The 24,427-nt window shown below is 46.7% G+C and overlaps 1 protein-coding gene and 1 pseudogene across 3 annotated transcripts in view; one reads left to right on the forward strand and one right to left on the reverse strand.

Annotated features, from left to right (window-relative positions):
• Positions 1-23,864, reverse strand: part of LOC142587559 (uncharacterized) — a 41,695-nt gene extending 17,831 nt beyond the window's left edge. For 2 of the 3 annotated variants that reach the window (XM_075698665.1, XM_075698664.1), the window contains exons 1-2: positions 23,667-23,856; positions 4,390-4,785 (exon numbers count right to left, since the gene is read on the reverse strand). In XM_075698665.1, coding sequence (XP_075554780.1) covers positions 4,390-4,718 — 329 coding nt within the window. In that variant the 5' untranslated portion in view covers positions 4,719-4,785; positions 23,667-23,856. Of the gene's footprint in view, positions 1-4,389; positions 4,786-23,666 lie in introns of all 3 variants that reach the window. The other variant, XM_075698666.1, reaches the window with a different exon arrangement.
• On the forward strand, positions 1,388-1,567 carry LOC142589184 (U2 spliceosomal RNA; annotated as a pseudogene).
• Positions 23,865-24,427: the final 563 nt, after the last annotated feature.

Raw genomic sequence — 24,427 nt, forward strand, 5'->3', positions numbered from 1 at the left:
TGAGCTATAGAAATCTTATTCTCGCAAATTACAGCGCAATCTATTCTCTTCGAAGTGCAGAAGACACCACGAACACGCACAATTGCTATTAATTGCAACGACTGAGCTTCTTCAGGTGGCCACATCGAAACGCGTCAAGCGTCTTAAGGCACTGGCATGGTATGGGTACGACGACGATGGCATGACGTTAGTCAGATCACGACGATGGGACGACAATAATGGAACGACCACTACCTCATCAGGACGGCGATGTGGCAACGAATGCACGACGTGCGTGTGACAGCGTCGATGTGACGACGATTGTGTGACGACGACGACATGGCGAGAGTCGCATGGCGAAGTTGGAATGGTGATTGCGCAACGCCCACAATGTCATCACGACCTCGCACACATACCTAGTGGCCTAAAATACAAGGTAACTTGGGATAAGTCAGGCTATGTCAGGCACAAGCATGTTACAGGTAAGTACTTGTTTACCTCATGCCAGCGCTTATTGTGTGTTTACTGGGAGGCGGCGCGTGCCTGTTTCGGCGCAGGCCATGCAGATCAGCGTGCTCATTGTTCTTGTAACGACTGCTGCATCTGGTTCTATAACGTTCATACGTGCTTTCACAGCAGCAAAAACATAATGCATTCGGTGCCCATTAACGCGATACTATGACAACGTATCCTTACCGCAAGCAGAGCAACGCTTCAATTACGTTTCAACACCGAACCACTTAAGTGACTGGTAGTGAAGCGTAAAAACGAATAAAGAATATTAAGAAAAATCCAGTGCCATTACACTCTGTGGAGGTTGCTGACCAGCGAAGCTGTGTACGTGGGCACCTTAATGACAAACTGCCTATTGCCGTGCACCCAAAGCCGTATGGACATGAATGGAAGGCGAAGTGCGATTGTCGTTCCTCCATGATGCTGAGACTCGGAAGATGGTGAGGCACCGGGGGGTATACATACCCATCTATTGTTGCAAAACGCGGCACGACGCCTTTTACTAACGAATCCTGGCACGTAGAACAGACACGCACCTCACCGCACTCCGAGGGCGCACACTGCTTCACCGTAGCCATGGCGATCGTGTGTTGGTCGACGTCACGCAATGCAGTAATGGATGTGAGGCCTCTAGAGAACCACAAGTGGTCACACACAACAAAGTCCACACAAAATTGGTTCCCCACAAGCTCCCTCTGAAATCTGGCCGCTACTCCCCCAAACTTTCGAAGTTTGGGGGATCGGGGCCACATGGACGGTTCGCATTTCTTTCCGCCTCGCGGTTCCGGCGGGCAGCACGCTTACGGGACTGCCACCACAGGAGAACGGAAGGAAAAGAAAGGAGATACGCAAGTGCTTGGAACGCCGACAAAGAGAGGGTGGTGCGAACGCAGACATGGCTGACGCGGGTCGACGTGTAGTATCAGTTCTTATCAGCTGAATATCTGACATGGGTTGTATTTCGACCTCAGACATTAAACTTACTTTTGCAAGTTGGTGGAGTGCATAAAGGCTGCTTCACCTACGCCGCGGAACGGCTCGGTACTGCACTATGTTCGGGATCGGCCCACGTATGGTGAGAAATTTTCCATCTACACGGCTCAATAGTCGTACGCAACGCTTTTCAGAGCTACGCCATATACGGCTTCGCTGTAATAACAAATATTATGAATAAAGAAACTATTGCAAGTCGGCGGTTTTGTCAGTGTTGCACAACAATGTCACATAGCTGCACTGGATACCGGGGTTGGATACCAACTCACTATACTCTTTTGTACTTTCTTTATTTCCCTGTGACAGTTTGTCTTTCGTGGCTAATGTTTTTTCGCCACTTGCATCCGACAAGGTAAGACGACACGAAGCAGTGCGTCATCATTTCTGCTGTACTGCCACACGCATCGGACCGTCGGGTCACGCCTTCAAGTTTCTTGGCCATTCCTACATGCGCTACAGAGCACACGTAAAATACAGAGGAATAATCCTATTGTAGACAGAGTGCCATAAACGTATTCGTACGTTTGACCCGACGGTGTACTAGATCTGGATGTCGATTGGCAGTGAGGATCCATTGCTTGCAGTCATTTACCGTTATCATATTTTTAAGCAGCGAAAATGTTTTTACAACTTCAGAGACACTGTAGAATAACTGTAGAGAGAGATAAAAAGAAGAATGAAATATAAATTTACTAAGGGAAACAGTAAACTTCGCAGTGGAATCTAACCCTTGACTGCAGCGTGGCAGAGCTGATTCCGCAACCTTAGCTGGCGAAACCTTGACAATTACCTTTGCCAGTTGTGACATTGACCACTACCTCTAAAATGCTATGGCCTTTGCCGCATTATTTTTCGTTCACTTCGGCGTTTCTACGCTTCACCCTTGTGCGCTTTACGTACATTTCGCTCTACGATCTTCGTCCTATAACCTATTTAACACGCCTAGAGCCGCTTCCAAGCGCCTGTTTCGGTAGAATAGCGAGTCCTCCACCGCGCTGGCACTGATTGCCGTCGAAGTGCACCACGGCGCGTAGTCGCCCCTCTTCTTTGGGCAAGTTTGGGCAAAATTTAGAAACGGGAACGCGAGGCCATCGCGAGACGACAACTCCGACAACAACCTGTAAGTCTAACCGATGCTGCTCATATTAATCGAGTTCCCTCCGTTCATGTATGTCTGAGGCCGTCATACCACGTGTGTGCGTGCTCATTAAAACGGCTCACCAAAATTATACTCATCCAGGGCACACTCAGATTCACCAAAATTCTAGTCAGCCGGGTCACACACGGACTCAGACTCACCAAAATTCTACACAACTTGGCACACCCGGACTCGGACACGCAGAAATTTTACTCAGCCAGGCACACTCGGACTCGAACACGCAGAAGTTTTACTCAACAAGGCTACACTCAACTTGCCAAAATTATAGCCAGCTGGGGTAGACTCCGACTTTGACTCACCACATTTTACTCAGCTGAGCTCACTCATACTCGCTCACCTAAATTTACTAAGCCAGGCCAAACATGGGCTCGGACTCGCCTAAATTCTACTCAGCCGGGCGCACTCGGTTTCAGACTCACCAAATTCTATTCAGCGGAACGACACTCTCACTTATCAAAATTTCACGCAGCTGGGCTCGCTTGGATTAGGACTATGCAGAAGTTTACTCAGCTAGGGTCACTCGGAGAAATATTCACATCCTTTCTAGTAGGGCTCAGTTGAACTACGAATCACAGAAATTTTGCGCAACCAGGATCACTGAGACTCACAGACGCTTGCACTTACGGGTCGGTCCGAATTTTAGTGAGTCCTGATGAGTCTGCTTATGACTTTGGCCAACTATGGAAGCTCTAGCGCCATAACCTGTCAATGGAAATGGGGACAACTTCGATATAAATTGTGATGGCTATTGTAGTATAAGAAGAGGTAAAACACGAAGGATTAGCGCGTAGCCTAAGTTTTGCAGCTTTTGTCTTTGTTTTCACCTTTTAACACATATCAGCATTATTAAACGCGACATTGTGAGCCAGATGTCGACTCTTCGAAAATAATTCTAGTAACGTTGAAGGAAAACTCAAGATTTCTGAGTGGCAATGCCAAAGATATCTGGGCACAGGAGGTTAGCGACACTGGCCAGAGTGTTCCAGTCTTAAATGAGTTTTGGCACCATTCGAATGCAAAACTATTTTAGGGGCTGAGGTCTCGTCGCCAGCCTTGTTGGTTCCCCTTTCATGCCGGGGATCAAGGACTGAGGCACCTAGGTTAGCAGCTGGTGGGATCGCCGGCATGCCCGTAGACGCTGAAGCCAATGCCGATGAGACGCTCGTTGAGGGAAAACGAACGATGAGGTAGTGCTTCGTAACTTCATCTTAGCCAAAAGTCCCAGACGCTATGCAAGCAAAGCCTTAATCAACTTTTGCCTTTCCTAACTTGACTACAAAGTGCAGCAGCTTGAACGCAACATGAGGGAAAAAGTGAATTGTTGTCTATGATAAATACTTAATAAAGTTTTTTGTCTATTCATGTGTGGTGCATGTAATGTAACCTTTATTTTATTCTGATTACCAGTTACATTTCAAAGCAAGTATTGCGAATAGTTACGCAAGTGGCATCGCTAGTTATTTTGATACTCAGTCCACTACCACACGGAAACACCTGGAAAACTCTCGCCGTTCTATGAAACAGGCCTAAACTTAGCATAGCGAACTCATAAGGCCCATAACAGATTGATGGCACATGAAGAAAATCCCCCGGATCAAAATATACTCCTGCAATAGATTATTAAAAGGTCTTTAACACTGCCTCTAAGCGACAAATATATTACCACAGTTTGCTCTATTTAAAACGCTATAATATCAACATGATGCCTGAAGACACCGATGCTCGCCAAAGTGGGGCACTCTTACCTGTTATGTACAAGGACTAAGGAGCGCACGTTCTTCAGCACATATTTGGCAGTTGCGAGAAATTCCTTTGAAGATGGGAACTCCTGGCATCCGGCGAACAGTGCAGCTGAATATCGCAGGTTGCCCAGGAATGCTCGGTAAGTTACGAAGCCGCGTTGGCTCATGCTGAAGCGTCTTGAATCCGAGCTAAGCTCAACGTCCTCGGGAAGAAGCCGTTTATTTGTAGACGCCTCCTGCAGTTTCAGGACGATCAGGTCTTCGCTGTTGGTGAGTTCATGAGGGTCTCCAAGCTCTTCTATCAATTTCACCATTAATTCTTGCGGGCCCATGGTGTCAAAACAGCCGTTTCTTCAAACCGATGACTAGGTTATTTGTGTTGTCGCTCCTTACGTCGGGCTGCAATGCACGCATAAAGGTGAAAAGAGTATCAATAAGGAACATGAAATAAATGTTCAGCAGACTTACTCAGTTGTCATAGCCAGCTGTACAAGCTCTACAAACTTATTTATTCAACTGAACCACAAACCACGCGTCCTTGACCAAGTTTTCCCGCCAAGTGCAATATGGCGGCTCATTCTAAAAGGTGCTCCCTCATCCTGAGTAAAGAGTGCTCGTATCACTAGAATAAACAGAAAAACCTGCCATTTAATGTCAGCCTTACATTTGAGTTCTTTAAAAATTAGCGTCCATTGCACATTTAGCTGTTTGGTTTTCAGGTGCCGTGCACAGACAAATGTTAAGGATGAGAGCGGCCCGTTACAACCAAAGATTGTGAAACAGGCAAACATGGTCATTCGCAATTTAAACCTGTCATATCAACAATGTGAAAACTGCGCCGCTAGGCCGGACCATACATTTATTTTTTTCCTAGCTTCGGTGCTATCTCTGAATAGCTTATCTGAGCTGAAGAAACCGTTATTCCGACTATGGAATCGTCATGTACGCCACCTGTTGACTAAGCCCTACATCATCCCCCGGGGCAGCAGACGGTCGTAACTTTTGTGAGCAAGACTACAGACCCACCTGCAAAGTTGTAAAATACCTACCCTAATTGGGTTGGTTAGTTGGGGTTTAAAGGCACAAAGGCAACTAAGGCCATGCTGCGCCAGTCACAAGACAAAGGAAACGAAAGGTTAAAGCAGGCAAACCTGCCTTACATTATAGTTCGCGTAAATAACCAGTTGTCTCTAAAAAGTGGAATAGGTTAGTAAATGGCACTAGTGGGTCATCTGCCAGTAATAGGGCAGGGTGTAAAGGCATACTTAACTTATATAGGTCGTGTAAAAGCTTCCGTCGCTGTGTTTCAAACTGTGGACATGTTATAAGGATATGCATTACTGTAAGAGGTTGATTGCATTTTTCGCAAGTCGGCGGGTTTTCTTTACGGAGGAGAAAGTTGTGTGTTAAATGTGGGTGTCCGATCCGAAGTCGACACAGGATAACCCCATAGAACCGTTGCTGGTGAGTGCACGACTTCCACTCACCAATTAGGGGTTTAATAAGATGTAGCTTGTTGCTTAAGCAATGGTCCCATGACTGTTGCCATTTGGCCGTCAAGGCCTTCCTAATCGCCGTGATACTATCCCGAAAAGGAAGCGCCGTGTTTGTTATGTATTTGCGCGCTGCCATTGATGCACACCTATCCGCTGCTTCATTTTCCGGTATACCGACATGGCTTGGTACCCAGCAAAACCTAATTGACCGGCCGTATTTGTTTAATGTTACCAGGTTTAAAATGTCCCCTATCAGGGGTTCACATTCGAATTTCGCGTGTAGAGCCTTCAGTGTACTTAATGAATCAGTGTATATTACTGTGTTTTCGTGTTTGTCAGCGATGCTCTTTTTAACTACAGTCCATATTGCGTATACTTCGGCTGTGTAGACAGAGGCATGTTGTGGTAATCGAATAGGTGTTTCCCAATTTTCCGTTACGGCCCCCACACCGACTTGATCTTTTGTTTTCGAGCCATCAGTGTAATATTGCATGTTATTTTGATATTTGTCCTGAAGTGCACGGAATTCTTGTATAATGTGTTCGTGTGGGATGTCTCTTTTCTTTAGATGTGTTAACGTCCAATCACATAAGTGTGTGAAGTCGTACCACGGGGCCAACCGTTGTGGTTTCTTGGCTACCTGGAAGACTTCGTGGGGGATGTCATAGTCCCGACAGTATTGCTCATACCGCAGGACAAGTGGCCTAATCGTGTTCGGTTTATTTGTGTAGTGTAAGCGTGAGTTGCATTGTGTGAGGATGTTGTAGCATATGTGTTGTGGTGAAGACTGAATTCTGAGTACGTAGGAAAAAGTGAGGACTGCTCTGCGCTGCTGTAAGGAGGGTTCATTAAACTCGACGTATAAACTTGGAATAGGTGAGCTGAGGTAGGCACCACTTGCCAGTCGCAGTCCAAGGTTATGTACCGGATCAAGCTGTTGGATGTAGGACTGTCTGGCTGAGCCGTAAACCACACAGCCGTAGTCTAAAAGGCTACGCACAAGAGACCGGTAAACTCGTAAAAGGCACGTTCGGTCGGAACCCCAGTGCTTATGAGACAGAATTTTAAGGATATTTAGAGATTTATTTGCTTTAATCTTCAGTGCTTTTATGTGAGTTAGGAAGTTAAGTTTGGTGTCAAAGGTTACTCCTAAAAACTTATGGTCTTGTTTCACCGGCAGTATGGTGTCGTTCAATTTTAGGACTGGATCGCTGTGTAGCCCTCGTTTCTGAGAGAACAAAACAGTAACTGTTTTCTGTGTGGAGAAACGGAAACCATTTTTGTTAGCCCATTGTGTGAGTTTATTTATTGTCATTTGAAGCTGCCTCTTTTGCTCAAATTTGCTACAGGTTAGCAAATTTGAGGCACGGCAAGCCACTTGGAGATCTTCTACGTATAAAGAGTGCATAAGAGACGACGGTATGATCTTATTAACTGTGTTCATTTTTACTATAAAGAATGTCGTGCTGAGAACACAGCCTTGTGGAACACCATTTTCCTGTATAAATGTATGAGATGGTACTCAGCCCAGACGTACCTGAAATGTTCTATTAGACATAAAATCAGCTAGGCAGTTCAGCATTTTACCCCGGATGCCGAGGTCAGCCAGGTCTCTTAAAATTCCATTTCTCCATGTAGTATCATAGGCTTTTTCTAAATCAATGAAAACTGCCAGACAGTGTTTTTTGTGTAAAAATGCATATTGAATTTCATGTTCTAGACGGACAAGATGGTCAGTGGTTGAACAACCATTTTTATATCCACACTGATGGGGGTGAATAAGGTTTCTTGATTGTAAAATAAATGAAAGTCTTATGTTGATGATGCTTTCGTATGATCTTGCCAAAAAGCTTGTGAGGGCAATAGGTCTGTAGCTGCTTGCGGATGTGGGGGATTTATCGGCTTTTAGAAATGGAACTACTATTGCCTTTTTCCACTCTTCCGGCATTATGCCAGATTCCCAGATTAAGTTAAAAATTTTAAGGACAGCGTTTACAGATGCTTGAGATAGATGAGCCAGCATAGTGCAGTGAATACGGTCGTGACCTGGCGCTGTGTTTTTTCCTGTAGAAAGAACTCTGTTTATTTCTTGTTGTGTGAGGGAGGAATTGTACGGTTCATTTGATGCGCCAGTAGTGGGCAGCTACTGTTTTTCAGCAGACTGTTTGTATTGTAAAAATGCCTTTGTATAATTCCCGGAACTGGATATATCACGGAAATGTTCTCCAAGTATATCTGCCTGTTCTTGTATTGTTGTTTGTGTGCCTGGACTCGTAAGTAACGGTATTGTGTAAGATGGGTACTGTCCTCTAAATTGCCTGACCTGGTCCCACATTCGTTTCGATGTTACCGTACTATTAATTGAAGAGATGTATTTTTGCCATGACGATTTTTCAGCATGTCTTCGGATGAATCATGCTTTGGCTTTGGCTCGTTTGAAGTTTATCAGGTTGCTATAGGTGGGGTACCTCCGTAGGATTCCCCAGGCCTTATTTTGTTTTTTTTTTTAGCGTCGGTACACTCCTTCGTCCACCAGGGGTTTAGCTTTTTGTGTACTATACCCGATGACAGAGGTATGGCCTTTTCTGCCGCACAGATTATAGCCTCAGTTATTTTTTATTAAGCTCATCAATACTTAGCTCAGGTGAAAAGACATCTTCCAGCATCGCGTTCTCCATAAAGACCGGCCAGTCCGCGAGCTTTATTTTCCATCGGCGTGGTCTAATTACTAGGGTTTGTGGTGATGATAGGCGTTTGATGAGTGCGGGTAAGTGGTCGCTGCCATATGACGTGTCGAGAGCTTCCCATTTAAAATCAGTAAAAAGAGAGGGCGAACAAAAAGCTAAATCTAAACAACTAAATGTGCGGGAAGTCGGTGAGAAGTAAGTTGGCGCACCTGAGTTTAAAAGACAGATATTATTTGACAGAATAAAATCTTCAACGAGTTGCCCTCTTTGGTCAGTTTTGACACTGCCCCAAAGAGTACAATGAGCATTTAAATCTCCTACTAAGACAAATGGCTCCGGTAGCTGATCTGTTAGATTTTTTAAGTCTTTAATAGTAAAATGCGTGTGGCGTGGCATATATAGTGAGCAAATGGTGATGGTTTTGTAGGATAGAATGGTTACAGCTACGGCCTCTAAAGATGTATTTAATTGGACATTTCGGGTGGGAGTGCCGCCCTGTACGACTATAGCCACTCCACCTGATGAACGGCTGGAACATTCGCGGTCCCTTCGGACAACGGTGAAGCCTCTAAGGAATTGATTGTGTTTAGAGCCTAAGTTTGTTTCCTGTAGGCAAAATGCCACTGGTGAAAACTTATTTGTTATGTCTTTAATGTCACCCAAATTGTGAATCAGTCCTCTACAGTTCCAATGCATGATAAAAGCCATAGTGGCAGAAGTGAGAATGGTAATTTATATATGTGTACTAAGTAACTGTAGGTGACATTTATTATCGGAATTGTACTATTGCAAGAACGGTAACCGTTCAGGTTACCGGTCGCTTTGTTCGCGTAGTTATTGTGATCTTGTCTTTCTTAGTGCGCTCCAAAGAGCGCTGATCTTCTGGCGTCGATGACGCCGGAGTTTTTTTGTCGACCTCCATAGCCTTCTCAGAGGCGCTGGATGATCGAGATCCAGGCGCTGAGACGCGCGTCTCAGGCTTGGGTGTTCGATTTAGCCTGGGGCCCTGTGGAACCGAGGTCTGCAGGCTGGTCTGTGATGATGATGAGATGCAGCAGCACTGGCTGCTGCCACTAAGGGGACGGATTGAGTTACTACTGGGCCACTGTCAGCGGTCCCTGTAGACTCCCGAGACCACTGCGGTGCTGTCCCCTGTCGCACCGCACTGGCGTAGGTTGTTTGAGGTAAGTGTGCTAGTTTCTTTCTAGCTTCATAAAAGGAAATCTTCTCTTTCACTGTAAGTGCAGTTATCTCTTTCTATTTCTTCCAGCAGGGGCAAGATCGTGAATATGCTGGATGATCTCCTTTGCAGTTGGTACAGTGTGGAGCAGCGTTACAGTTTTCCGACTGATGGTCATTGGCACTACACTTTGCACATGTCGATTTACCTCTGCATGATTGCGATGCATGTCCGAATCTCTGGCACTTGAAACACCGCCTCGGGTTTGGGATATACGGTCTTACGTTAATCTTAAGATAGCCTGCATCAAGTGTAGTAGGTACAATACTAGTACCAAAGGTAAGTATAACGTGTTTGGTCGGGATTTGTTCGTCATTTCTTCGGAGGGTTATTCTTTGAACCTTCATTACATTTTGTTCTTGGAAACCTTCCAGGAGTTCTTCATGGCTTAGGTTTAAGAAGTCTTCTTCTGATATTACACCCATGCTTGTGTTGAGAGAACGGTGGGCTGAGATCGTGACTTTGGTGTTACCGACACTGGTGAGATCAGCGAGCTTTGCGACTTGGTCGTTGGTTTTGAGCTCAAGGAGGAGGTCCCCACTTGACATCTTTGAAGCTTTGTATTGCTTTCCGATTTTCTCTACTAGACATTTTGCTATTAGGAATGGCGATAGTTTTCTCATTGGCAGAGATCCTTCACTGTGGATCACATGGTAGTGTGGGAACATTTCTGCGTTGGTTTTCAAAGTGAAATCGAAAATTGCTTCGGTGCGCCCTCTTTTGTTAGGACGATCTGCAAAGAGGGGGAATGCATTTGCCATGTATTCTTAGAATATTCAGCGGCGATGGTAGCCACCCACCACCGAGCCCAACAAGGGGACGCTACGAGGTTAGGAACATACCTGTATACGTCAGCTATACAACGCCGCTATAACCTAATATATGTACCCAATGTTGGGTAGATGCACGCGGTTAACCCTTGCTGCCTGGAAAATGAGAAGTAAACTGAAGTGAGTAGAAGACAGGAAAGATTCAAAGTGAGAGAGAAAGACGAAGAGTGGAGAGGGGGACAGGAAAAGGCAACTACCGATTTCCCCCGGGTGGGTCAGTCCGGGGGTGCCATATACGTGAAGCAGAGGCCAAAGAGGTGTGTTGCCTCCGCCGGGGGGCCTTAAAGGTCCTAACACCCGGCATCGGCTCAACCCCCAGGATCCCCCTTTCCCCGGACACGGCTAAGCCGCGCACGGCTACACGCGGGAGGGTCCAACCCTCGTGTGCTCGGGTACGTGGTGTCGCAACACACCAAACGCCTGCTTACGCAGAAGCCCCATCGGGGCTAATTGGGGAATGCAAAATAGGCCCATACAAAAATATACAAAAGTGCACCGCAGCGACGCTGCAATAGCCTTTGCTACAGAGCCATCAGTTCTGTACACAGAAACGTTGGAGTGGCTAGCTGCCATTCCTAAATTTTGGGGTCTTACGTGCCAACACGACGATCTGATAAAGATACACGCCGTAGTGGGGGACTACGGACTAATGGGGGACTACGGACTAGGGATTTTTCAACGAGTACCCGATGCATGGCACATGGTCGCTTTTGCATTTCACCCCCGTCGAAATGCGGCTGCTGAGGGTACCGCAACGCCTTAGCCACTAAGGCGGGTTCTCTGCCTTTCTTCAATGTAGACAAATGCGGCCACGTAGTTTTTCATCGATCGCCACCTAACTTCAAGGCATGGGTTTTAGCAAAGGACTGTGGCTTTACATAAATATAGCCATGAGGTTTGGTCGTGGGACATGTGTCCTCGTGCACAAGACTAATATTGTAATAATGTGAAAAAATTATGCGTGGCTCTCCCATCGCAAACACCAGAGAACAGTGAAGCTGACGGAAGGCCAGTAAAGTAGTGCGAAACCGAACACAAGAGACACGAGCGCCGGCAACGCATCCCTACGATGTCCGGCAAAGGCGTCTACTACGGCGTCCGCGATTCACGCGGCCAAAGCCGTAGAACACGCCGCGGTTGTATCCACTCGGTACGGAGCGGCGGGCGAGGAGGACATCGAGCCACCCTTGGAGCCGCCAGAGAACACCCCGCCTCCATCGCCTGACCCCCCGCCTCATGCCAACACCTCCTAGACAAGAACGCCTGAGTGCTGGCTAGTGACGTCACGGAGAAGAGGCCGGCGGTGCGCTTGGGGATACGGGTTAAATGAAGGGATCGCGGCTTGGTTCACCTAGCAGCAGTATGCTTCCATTGACCACTCCACACTTTTTCTTCAGCACCCAACCCAGCACCCAACCAGCACCCAACCCATGTCACCCTGCACTGTCTCATTTGTGGTTTTACTGTGGGCTCCCAAGGCCAATAGGCGTCCCAGTTTTGTGGTTCACTTCCAATTAGGACATGATATTCTATTTTAACCACGGAATCACTTCCTTAAGAACACTCGGCGCCATCCGCGGCGAAAGCTTCACATGGCCTCCGAAATGCATGGCGCGCCCATTCATGCGAGCGCTGAGAAACCCGCCAGGGGACAGCCAGGCTTCTCTCTCGCGCTTGTTTTTAAGCGCTGCCGAGAATGGAACGTGTGACCTTCTAGAGGGAGGTGGTGTGCCGGTGCGTGAGAACGCGGTAAATTGTTCACTCTATGGCAGCGCGCCCATTTTAGACCCTTTCACTGTTCATAAACATAGGTCCCAGGCGGCTTCCGGTTCTGCTCATTCACGTAGGCCGCTAAATTTAGCGACCAATAATGGCATTGGGGCGCATATTGACTAGCGATAGTGAGTTAAAGTCAAAGCCTGCAGATTTTCAACAGTTTTCCTCTGCACATAAGAGCAATTTTACAAGTGAATTTTTCCTTTGGTTACACGAAAATTTTTATGCATCTGTCTTGAGGTGTAATGCGCTTGTCTTTTATCTGAAAACTTCATAATAGACTGTCCGCCACTAAAACAACTTGAAAACACGCTTTGTGTTGAGGCGCAGTAGATTGATAAGGCGCGTGACCGGAAGTTTCTTGGGGGCGCACTCTCGCTGCACTTATCGCGCGAGTGAGACCCAAATTGCCGAGATCTTCATTAATGAGCGGCACCTACTTGCACCAGCACACAGCTCACTAAAGCGTTGGCGTGAACGACGTTCACTGAAGGGCGTCACATATCCCAGTGCATTTATCGCGCAGTCTGTTTAAGCGTCGGGTTGCTGTCATTGAGGAACACGAATGACGCAATTGCGCCCAGCATCGCAGAAATTCAAACGATCTTGTTTGTCATCCTAGAGTGACACATGACGCAATTGCGCTCAGCATCGCAGGAATTCAAACGATCTTGTTTGTCATCCTAGAGTGACACATACCTACTGGCACCCAGTGCTCCAAGTCGCGCGTCAAAAAGTTTTACTGAAGAGCGGTATATACCCAGTCCCCCGCCTACAGTTACCCATGTGGGCGGGAATAATGTTCGGTGAAAAGGGGCAGATATGAACACATGGGCACATACTCAATGATTCAAGCTGTTCCGGCGGTTGGTTGCTAATCCTGTCTCTTCAGCACAGCAGCCCGACGCTTTAACCATTCGACCATGGGCTACACAGTGACCTAGGTTTACAGGAAAAGCGTTAGCTAGCCAGCTAGCTAGCTAGCTAGCTAGCTAGCTAACAAGACCTGAACGCCTGAACAAGACCCTCGCCGACATGCTAGCAATGTGTGTAAACGTCGAACACAAGACCTGGGATGCCGCCCTGCCGGACGTAACCTTTGCTTAAAACACAGCGGTGCAAGAAACAACACAGATCGCGCCGTTCAAGCTGGTTAATGGCAGGAATACGACGACTACTCTCGACGCCATGCTACTGCACGTCTGCAAGGAAGAGAATCTTGACGTCGACACCTATCTCCCGCGCGCCGAAGAAGCCCGACAGCTCGCCCGCCTGCGGATTAAGAACCAGCAGAAGACCGACAGCCGACACTACAACCTTCGACGACGGTACGTCCAGTACCAGCCCGGCGGCCGTGTTTGGGTTAGGACCCCTATACGCCGACGAGGACTGGGCGAGAAGCTTTTACGCCGCTATTTCGGACCATACAAGATCATCCGACGCATTGGCGCACTCGACTATGAAGTGGTGCCAGAGGGCATTTCGCTATCACAGCGGCGCCGCTGACGATCTGAAGTATTCCATGTTGTGCGACTTAAGCCGTTCCACCAGCGCTAATGAACTTTGGGGCCGTCGCATAGCTGAACTTTGGACTTTTGAAGCGAAAAGCTTCACTACGCTAGTCAACACAACGCTTCCCACGAGCCAGCGTATGTCGGAATTGGCTCTGTAAGCGTGTTCGGTGTCGACGCAGGTGGCCGCCGCCGACTCCGTCGCCTGACCTTTCGCCGCCGCCGCGCGTGACGTCATGTGCGGCGCAGGTGGCCACTGCCGCGCGCTATGAGTCGTCCTTTGACGTTCGTTACAAGCGCGTGTTTATCGCGGAGGCCGACTATATAACCGCTTGCCAGAGAATAGGCGTGCGCATTCAAAATGGAAGGAGAAGAGAGTCATACTGCCGATACAGAGAGCTGTGTTAATGGCCGTACAGAAATCGCAAGACAATGTACCCAACAATGATGACTAAAAGTTTAATAATCCTGCATTACTCATGGTATATATCATTGATAAGCAATTTGCATACCTACGCAAGGCACACGTATAGCATAACCATAAGCTAACCAAAGCACATCCATAAGTTAAACAGCATGCATAACCACAGGCTAAATCATAAAGCATAACCATAAGCTAAACCGTAAGCATATCCATAACTTAAACCATAAGCATATCCATAAGTTAAACCGTAAGCATATCCATTGGCTAAATCATAAAGCATAACCATAAGCTAAACCATAAGCATCACCGAACCTTTTCGCTTCGAGATATCCATTTAACCTTAGGTAAGCCACAGCGAATCTTTTTACTGTGTCCCCTTAGACTGTTATTTTCTTCAACAAGTGTCGTTTGTTTCACATCCCGTTATGTTGTAGCATCAGGAAGATGCCTTTTGAGAGGGGGGAGTTCACACGTGAACTCGTTTATCTTTTACGGTTGAGCGCTTTTCCCGTCTAAGAAATGTTATCACTCAGCGCAGGACGCGTTTACATGTATCGGAAGTTTCTAGAATGTTATCGATGCTTCTATCCGCTGTCTGTCGTCGCCGAACCTTGTGTAATCTAATTGCGTGCATGCGCGACGCGAATGGCGTAGGAATTTGTGGAAGTCACACGGGTCCCAGCCATTACTCTGGAACATTCGACGACTGATTTATAAAAGCCGACGCGCTTGACTCGCTGGTCAGATTTTCGACGAGTGTCGACTGTGTTTGCGGTTTTCTTTGAGCATTGAATGTATCCTGTTTTCTGGGCACAGGTTCGCCCAATAAAGTTGGCACTTTTCTTGCTGTGTCGGCAATCGTCACAACCACGTGACAATATTTTATATTCCGTTTCATACGTCAGGTGTAACGCTGTGGAAGCTACACAAGTAGTGCGGTCTAAAAATTTTATCACTCTGCGTGTTCCGTCTATGCTTCGCTGGGCGCCAGCGGCGTTTGCTCACGCGAGCATGCACATGAGGCTGCCGTGACGGGATGCAAATAAAAAGAAAACGAAAAGCAAATTGGTATAAAACAACGTGTTAGCAGCCAATGAGCGCATGGTTTGTCTGCTTCTAAAGGTAAATTCTTCTTTCCATTCAGAACTGACCATATATAAAGAACATTCCCACAAAAATCGGTTGGAAGACACAGAACTGTTCCTAAGTGCGAACGCAGCCAGTGCAATAAGTACTACTAGCCTCCACAGCGTTGCACCAGGGGGGAAGGGGGGTATTCTGTAAGAGTCCACCAAGTGGACTGTCCATTTCGACCACTGCTGATAGGATAAAGCCGCTCGCCACCTCCTCTCTCGTACAGCTGCATCCAATCAGCAGCGGCCGAAATGCATAGTCCACTATGTGGACTCTTACAGAATACCAGCCCTGATGTATGAAACGGAGTATATAAGAGCGGCACGCACGCGGTATTCTTGGCAGATGGCTCTGCACGGCAGGTACAAATTTCCACACCGCGGAAGAAACGCCTAGCGTGTACAATTCTCTCTCACAGGATGGGAGATCCGTACGCGTTCGGCACTGAATGGGAATAATTAGACAAATTACAGCTGTGCGAGATATGAAGGTTAAAGCGGGAGCATCGGCTGTTCCAGTAAATTTCCCGTGGAAGGACGTTTTTGATCCACAGGTGGCGATGGTCAGGCTATCTGTTCTTGTCTCTCTCTTGCTTTTCCTTGTAGCAGCCCCCACTCCCGTTCAGTTAACTCGCTTCCTCCTTTCCTTTTTTGCATGGCAGTTATCATCATCATCATCATCATCATCATCATCATCTGCCTGGTTACGCCCACTGCAGAGCAAAGGCCTCTCCCATACTTCTCCAACTAGCCCGGTCATGTAGTAATTGTGGCCATGTCCCTGGAAACTGCTTAATCTCATCCGCCCACCTAACTTTCTGCCGCCCCCTGTTACGCTTCCCTTTCCTTGGAATCCAGTTCCTAACCCTTAATGACCATCGGTTATCTTCCCTCCTCATTACATGTCCTGCCCATGCCCATTTATTTTTTGATTTAAACTAAGATGTCATTAACTCGTGTTTTTTCCTTCACCCAATCTGATCTTTTCTTATCCCTTAACGTTGCACACATCATTCTTCTTTCCATAGCTCGTTGCGTCGTCCTCAATTTGAGTAGAACCCTTTTCGTAAGCCTCCAGGTTTCTGCCCCGTAGGTGAGTACCGGTAAGACACAGATGTTATATACTTTTCTGTTGAGGGATAATGGCAACCTGCTGTTCATGATCTGAGAATGCCTGCCAAACGCAGCCCAGCCCATTCTTATTCTTCTGATTATTTTCGTCTCATGATCCGGATCCGCAGTCACTACCTGTCCTAAGTAGATATATTCCGTTACGACTTCCAGTGCCTCGCTGCCTATTGTAAATTGCTGTTCTCTTCCGAGACTGTTAAACATTACTTTAGATTTCTGCAGATTAATTTTTAGACCCACTCTTCTGCTTTGCCTCTCCAGGTCAGTGAGCATGCATTGCAATTGGTTTCCTGTGTTACTAAGCAAGGCAATATCATCAGCGAATCGCAAGTTACTAAGGTATTCTCCACTAACTCTTATCCCCAATTCTTCCCAATCATGGTCTCCGAATACCTCCTATAAACACGCTGTGAATAGCATTGCTTGTCAGTACATTTATTTTATTATTGCTGTGAAGCCCAATCACAGATATTTAACGAGCGCTAAGCACCGGTAGCATTTACATTACAGACGGATTTGCAACGGCGTCATTATTTAGGCTATCCAATAACTTGAACAAGAAACCGCGCTAAAAGTGTAAACGTTCCTCCAGAAACAGTGGGACACAATCCGTAGCGTTTGCACAACGTAACGTGAAGGCTGTTTCACATAGCGCGATTTTCAGTCAGCGACACAGCGAATTCCGCCGCACAGCGACCTAGCGACATCGTGCGCTCTCTGCGAATGGATTCCAATAAGGTGGTCGCGCCGTCGACGAGTCGCAGCGATCGGTGCGATGTGGGAGGGGCAATGTGTGACGAAACAAAGCGCCGTCAAAATACGCGCTTTCCTGTTTTACCGCGCGTTGGTAGCTCTGTCGAGTAATGTCGCGCGCCAGTTTTAGTTATGCTTTAATAGGTTTTACCCACCAGCGCCAGCGGCTTAGGAGCTTCATAAACTTTTTTTTTCCTCCGCTCACACAATTCCTATAACAGGAGAAGCTGCACGCTATCCAGGCGCGGAGAAGGACGCCGCTTCAACATAAGGCACTTACCCATTTGATCGCCACCATGGTCAACCTCTTCATCGCTACACATTGTTCCGGCTGCTTATACATGCACACTCAACAGTAGCTTGTTCTTCTGCAAAAGCAAATAATCTTCCAGGAAAAAAGTTGTGGCTTCCCTAGTAGCAACGAAACTAGAGTGTACAAACGGAATCACTTCACCGGCGCCGCACAAGCCGCACACTTAAACTTGCGGTGTTGTGAAGCGTCTCCCTCACCGCATCTGCAAGCTGTCGTAAAGTCTCGAAGCTTCTAAACTTAAAAGAATGGTATACTTATTCTATTATCGAACATGAACAGGAAAATTCAGGTATTTGACTAGTTTCCATGTTTTTATTTAACGATGCGGGCACGCATACTTCGAGAGCAGGAGGCAACCTTGCGCATCGCTGCAACGGAACTCACGCTGCCGCAGACGCATTTGAAAACTGGCAGCGAAAATTCCTCTGCGACGTGCGTGGCAGAACAATTTCTTTCGCCCCATTCGCGCAATGTGAAACAGCCTTCACGCTTGGCGAGAGTTATGCAAAATAAATAATTAAATTTGGCACATACGCCTAAGGCTGCTTACGTGCAGATTGTAGGGCTCGGAATGCCATGAACGCGCTCATTTTATGCCCTCATAACGTGACGCCACGTCCTCTGCAATGGCTGCACCGCCACGTGCCCAATGATACAAGCACTACGCCATACGTTTATTCGGCCTGATGACTGTGACGTCACGTGTGCAATGACGAGCGAACTAGGCACACCTCTAGTCAACCATGACCTCGGAGCTGCCATTGCGCTGGCAAAGCGGGCTCGTCTCGTACCCCGGAGGCCCGGTTTGGATTCCCAGCCAGATTGAAATGTAGGAAATCTTGAATAACGTTATGGGCCAACGCTGCATACGCACCACACATACTTGAGAAATGGCACCAACCCAGACAAGCTACGATTGCGAAGACTTATACCCGATGCACACATTGCCAGGAGTCATGCAGAGCAGACTTGCAACACCTCATTTGGAGCTGTGCAGCTTTTTCACAAGGGAGATCGGACATTCATCATTTACTACACGGAGACATTAGAACACTAGGAATTGCAATACAAACTAACCCTGAAACACAGAAAGCCATTGCGACATATGGCAGATAAAGTGGCCTGTTTCGAGTAGTGTAGAAGGGGTCGATCAGCCCATGTGAGAGCGGCGGAACTCAACACGCACCTGAGTCTGCATAAAGCGGAAGATCCAAGACTCAGATGAAGATGTGCTTCAGCCAACAGTCCGGGAACCTACATTCCTTTCCCTCCTAATCCCCAACAGTGGCCTAGAGCCGTCCCCTTCCTTAAAATAAATGCTTTATTCATTCATTCAGTTTCAAAGCAATTAATTTACTTTGTTTACAGAAGCCTCTCTGAGGAATTTCATGTCCATCCGAGTATTTTTGATGTGTTTTTACTCTTCGCGCCCTTGGCCATTTTCGTTACCATCTTTCCGTCGCCTACGACGGCTCTTCGCGTAATATGGCATATAATACTTTGGCATTAATATTTATAAAAACATTTTTATCAAATGCCAATGCACGATAATAACTCCCAAAGTCACTATTACTGAAACGGTCGACGCTCGCGCTTTAACCGTAATATCAGGCACGACTGTATGGTAATTATGGATCAATCAGGGCGTTTCTATGAACCCGACAGAAGTAGCTCGAGTTCAGTTAGCTTGTCGGCATGTATTTGGCCTGTTTAGCTTAAGTCAACGCTATTCGATTGGACTAAACCGGCTCAGCCAGCCCGAAATTTTGCCTTAGGCTGACCCAGCATGACCCGATTGCAGCGCGCCTGTATATACAGACGGATACAGCACGCCACCGCCATTTGTGCAACGCCACTGATACGTCATCGTGATTATGCGCCGGCAACAGGTATGATATCATGACACTCCAAAGACAAATAATGTGCAGTGCACCCTCATTGCAACGATAAGAGGCATGAAATAAAACCATTGCAGACGGAATGCGGGAGCCGAAAGCGCGGTTCGAACGCGCCCATGTCTTGGCTCAACGCTGCGGGACGCCCTTCTCCAGACCCGTCAGGAGCGACTTCATCTCAATAAGGTCATGTCGGGTTTGATCAGTTCGATTTCTGATTCGACCCGCTGACGTAGGGGCTATGTAAACGAAGCGGATGTAGAAAGCTCCTACATCCGTTTCGCATCCGCAGGAAACTTGGTGTGCACACCAAGCACAACAAGCTTCCTGCGGCACCAAGCTTCCTGTGTGCTTGGTGTGTGCACAGCAAGCACGCCAAGCTTGGTGTGCACACCAAGCTTCCTGCAGCGTCTCTGAAGACCCCGAAATCCCAGTTAAAGCAACCCTGTCTATGTACTCACCTATACAAAAGAAAAACCGCCAGATGGTACTGGAGTCGATATTTAGATAGAGCGAACCATTCTCGGTGTGACTGCATCATGAAGCATGTGTGTGTCGATATGAAACGTGGTTTTGGACGTTTAAATATTCGTATTAAAGAGCACTGTGTTATACGAAGAAATCATTTTCTTCACACCCACTTAAATACAGGCTGGATATTATGCTCGTATTTACATGCGGCACGTCATCTGTATGTATTATATACAGGGTGTCCCCAAGAACCTGAGCCAAACAATAAAAATATGCAAATTCCACGTAGGTGGACAGAACCAAGGTAATGTTGCTTGCCGCTTCGCTTGGATACACTCAGATTATTTTTTTCCATGGCGCCTAATCCGATTATTCTTCTTAATTAGTTATTCAACTTCTCGAATATTACAATAAAATGAAAAGTGTCAATGAGAAAATTGTAGAGCAACATGAAAAACTCGCAATATACTTTCTGTTGCTTGATGCGTGCTACATAAAAGTGTTTTTCTGAGCGTGAAAGAAGACCGCAACTACAGGCAAGATTGCCGCGTTTCTGGCCGCTTGAGGCACTTTGCGTATATTCGGGAGGCTTCTTAAAAGCTTGTAAAAACACTTTTATGGAGCACGCATCGAGCAGCAGAAAGCTGTATAGACAGTTTTTCATGTTGCTCTATAATTTTCTCTTTCAAACTTTTCATCTAGTTATGCCACTTGAGAAGTTGATTAACTGAAACTAATGATCTAATTAGGCGGAATGGAAAAATAATCTGAGTATCAAGTAACGGCAAGCAACATTACCATGGTTCTGTCCAGCTACGTGGCATTTACATACTTTTAAAGCTTGGGTGATGTCACGTGGGACACCCTGTATGTGTCTGTGGCGCAATGGTTTCAATATCAGGCTTGTGCGCTAGAGATCCTGTGTTCCAATCCTGACATCGGACATTTTATTATTGTTTATTTAATTATTTAAAACACCGCACTTTGACAAAAAGAGTTCGACAAAGTCACAAAGCCGCTTGATGACAAAAGGACAAAGCTTGGGCAAAACCATGCACTATCTACCAATCCTATACTAGTTGAATTGCACTGCTTGCAACTCCCATGGATAGTAGCTCCGTATTTCCGCACAGCAATTATTGTTTGGAACTCTATGCTTAAAACAATGAACTCACGAACTACTTTTTCGCTGCCCCGTTCCTATGTGGCGCTATCTCCTCAAATGTGTTCGACGTCAGAAGCCAGACGAGTACGTAAAAGTGCCTGCAACTTCGCAAGAAAGCTTCACTTGAACAAATATGCAGATCCCACGCGCTCTGGGAATCTATCTAAGCGAACCCTTGTCTGCTGCTTGCGTTCATTAACGTTATTCGACGGTGATATATTGACGGCATAGGACAGTCGCGACGGGTTGTGAAAAATTACCTTGCGTGCTCCCATTGTGTTCGTTGTTACTCCGCTGGACGCTCCAAGCGAGCCTTCGTCTCGTCGGGCCTAAGTGCATGCTTCGTCGCCACTTTTGGTTGTAGCGTTGTAGCTCACAAAACTGCTTCGTCTCTATTTCTCTATTCCCTCGCTACCATTCTCCTCACGTCCTCACTCTACTGTCCTTTCTGTTGCGGGTGAGCATGGAGACAAGCGCGGCAGCTCCTGCACAGCCTTTGTGAGGGGTCACGCCTATAGTTAGGCGTCCTGAGGACATTGTGCAGATGCGAAGCGGCGTAAATCTTGACACGAGCTTCTCGGGCTGTCTTTCCTTCGTGCCACACTACAGGTTTTCCCGCTCAGTTTAATTCAAAGGCCATTGAAAATAATCCAGGTGCCAGACAATTTAATCTGAGCGCCAGCATTTTTAATCCAGACGCCACCACATTTAATCCCAGCGCCATCCGAATTAATCCGCATGCCAACTCATTTAATCCTTGCGCCAGCTATTTTAATCTAAATGCCGCACATTTTATTCCCAGTGCCAGTCAATTTAATCCTGTTGGAAATTGATTGAGAAACAAATAATTCTCGCAGAAGAGGTCGTAACAGGCGTCATGAATGCCGTCTATTCATTCATGTGATCACCATATTGGCTTCAGCACTATAGGAGCAAAGTTTCCACGCTACCGCTCTCGTCATGGCTGCTTCAGAAACACTCCCGTGTGTTATACCGCTCGCTCGTTTCCTCCTTTTCGAGTCGCATTTCTGAGTGACAGGAGTGACCCACATAAGTGAGTCAGAGTCGTGACGGATATTACGCGAATTGGGTTGCGATCATGACATCCGATTTCCTTCCCTATCGTCTTGCATATCGATCAACATCGTTCGCAAGAGTAAAAACTTGCTCACCATTACTAAGGCACTTGACATAATCACTAAGCGATTCAATATAGCTCATTAAGCTTGTGTCTTGCATACACTCTTATGCTTCCAACATGCACATCAAACGAAATGGTTCCCAGAATGTAACAGCCTATTCTTGAGTGACATGACTAGGTCACTAGTGACCTACTCGACGTCACCGCCGTCGCACATCTTCTAACCTGCCTACTAACATATCGAAGGAAATCGATTTTAAAGCTTAAGAACCTGCTCCCTATCATTGACTCAAGTGACGTGATGACTAATGAAACTTGTGACGTCACCACGCTTCTCACGGATGCACTATCATAAACTGCCGGCATGTTTATCAAACGAAGTGCATGGTTGGGTGAGAACCAGGATGACATCATGTGAGTCACATGTGATCACCTCATTGGCAACGTGTAGTGAGCCGGTTATTACCCTTTATAAGCCACTCAATTGATCACATGAATGATCACACACAGTGATCACACAGTGAATACATGAATGAATAGACGGCATTCATGACGCCTGTTACGACCTCTTCTGCAAGAATTATTTGTTTCTCAATCATTTTCCAACAGGATTAAATTGTCTGGCACTGGGATTAAAATGTGTGGCATTTGGATTAAAATGGCTGGCGCAAGGATTAAATGAGTTGGCACGCGGATTAATTCGGATGGCGCTGGGATTAAATGTGGTGGCGTCTGGATTAAAAATGCTGGCGCTCAGATTAAATTGACTGGCACCTGGATTATTTTCAATGACGTTTGGATTAAACTGAGCGGGAAAACCTGTAGTATCACGCACTAACGCGATAGTGTTAAGGGCGCCCTGGCGCAAAAATATCCGGTGTTGACGCCGCAGGCGTCGCATGGCGAATAATCATTCTGAACGACAACCGCGCAGGCCCTCCGCGTGGCGCATACCTTGTCTTAAATTCTTTACAAAGCTATTCCTCGGAATTTTGAGACTGACAACTCAACCCCTCAACCAATCAGGTTGAGACGAATCAGGACGGTGAGCGTATCAAAAGTATACGTCCGTGCTCTGTCGTCTGCTAGAGGTGCCATCGTCACCGCCTGTAGCGTCCGCAGGGTCCGTTGTGTCCATCGAAGTGAAACACCGCGCAAATAAGACGTAATGAACAAAATTTTGCTCGCGCACGCGTCTGCGTTCGACTGTCTTGCAGTCTTTTGTCTCTGCTGGACGGAACTTATAACACAGAGTACATAATATTGCTATTGTTTCAGAGTTGCTAGGTTATTTAGATGCAAAAAGTTTCTTACCTGCACTTTTACATTGAGTATCGACCGCACTTGGCACAATAGCAAGCAGACGCCGCCCCACTTGTGCACAAAGACGCAGGCTCTCCTTTGCTCGTGCCTATTCTTACGCCAGCGTTTCTTGAAAAACCTAACAAGGTGGGTAAACGCGGCACACTTCTTCTTTGTCGCGGTATGCGAACATCGTCTGAAACAGACTCTCCAACCAGGGTAAGGCGGCGCTATGGATGGATGGATGCTATGAGCGTCCCCTTTGAAGCGGGGCGGTGGGTTGCGCTACCAACCTCTTGTTCATATCTTGCCTAATGTTCTTCCTACGTTTCTAAAAAACACACATGCACAAAGATTTCCAGCCTCAAGCTTTCTAAACCAGCAAGGGGTCTTTGTTTTTGTGTGCAGCTATTGTCTGTGGTCTGCCTACTTCTACGCCAACAAACCTAATCTGTGTTGCGGACATATTCACTTTCCTTTATTATCCCTAACCCAAAGAGCTTCAGGAGGCCAGGCGAGACTAAACCGATAACTAGATAGATATTTTTATATTACAGTAAAATATTTTCCATCTTTTCACTAGCTTTACCCCAGCAACTACAAGATTCGTTGGTGTACCTCCCCTTACGCGACCTAAGGTATCCTGATTTCTCTTCGAAAAGTAAAGAGTGTGCCTTTTAGTTATGAATAATTTCTCCAGATTTTTGTTCCGCTTTGGTAGTTAGTGATAGTAGCTTTCTATTCCATTGCCGCCACCCAGGAGATTTGCATAC

This window comes from Dermacentor variabilis, chromosome 7 (assembly GCF_050947875.1).
Source record: "Dermacentor variabilis isolate Ectoservices chromosome 7, ASM5094787v1, whole genome shotgun sequence".
Lineage (NCBI taxonomy): Eukaryota > Metazoa > Arthropoda > Arachnida > Ixodida > Ixodidae > Dermacentor > Dermacentor variabilis.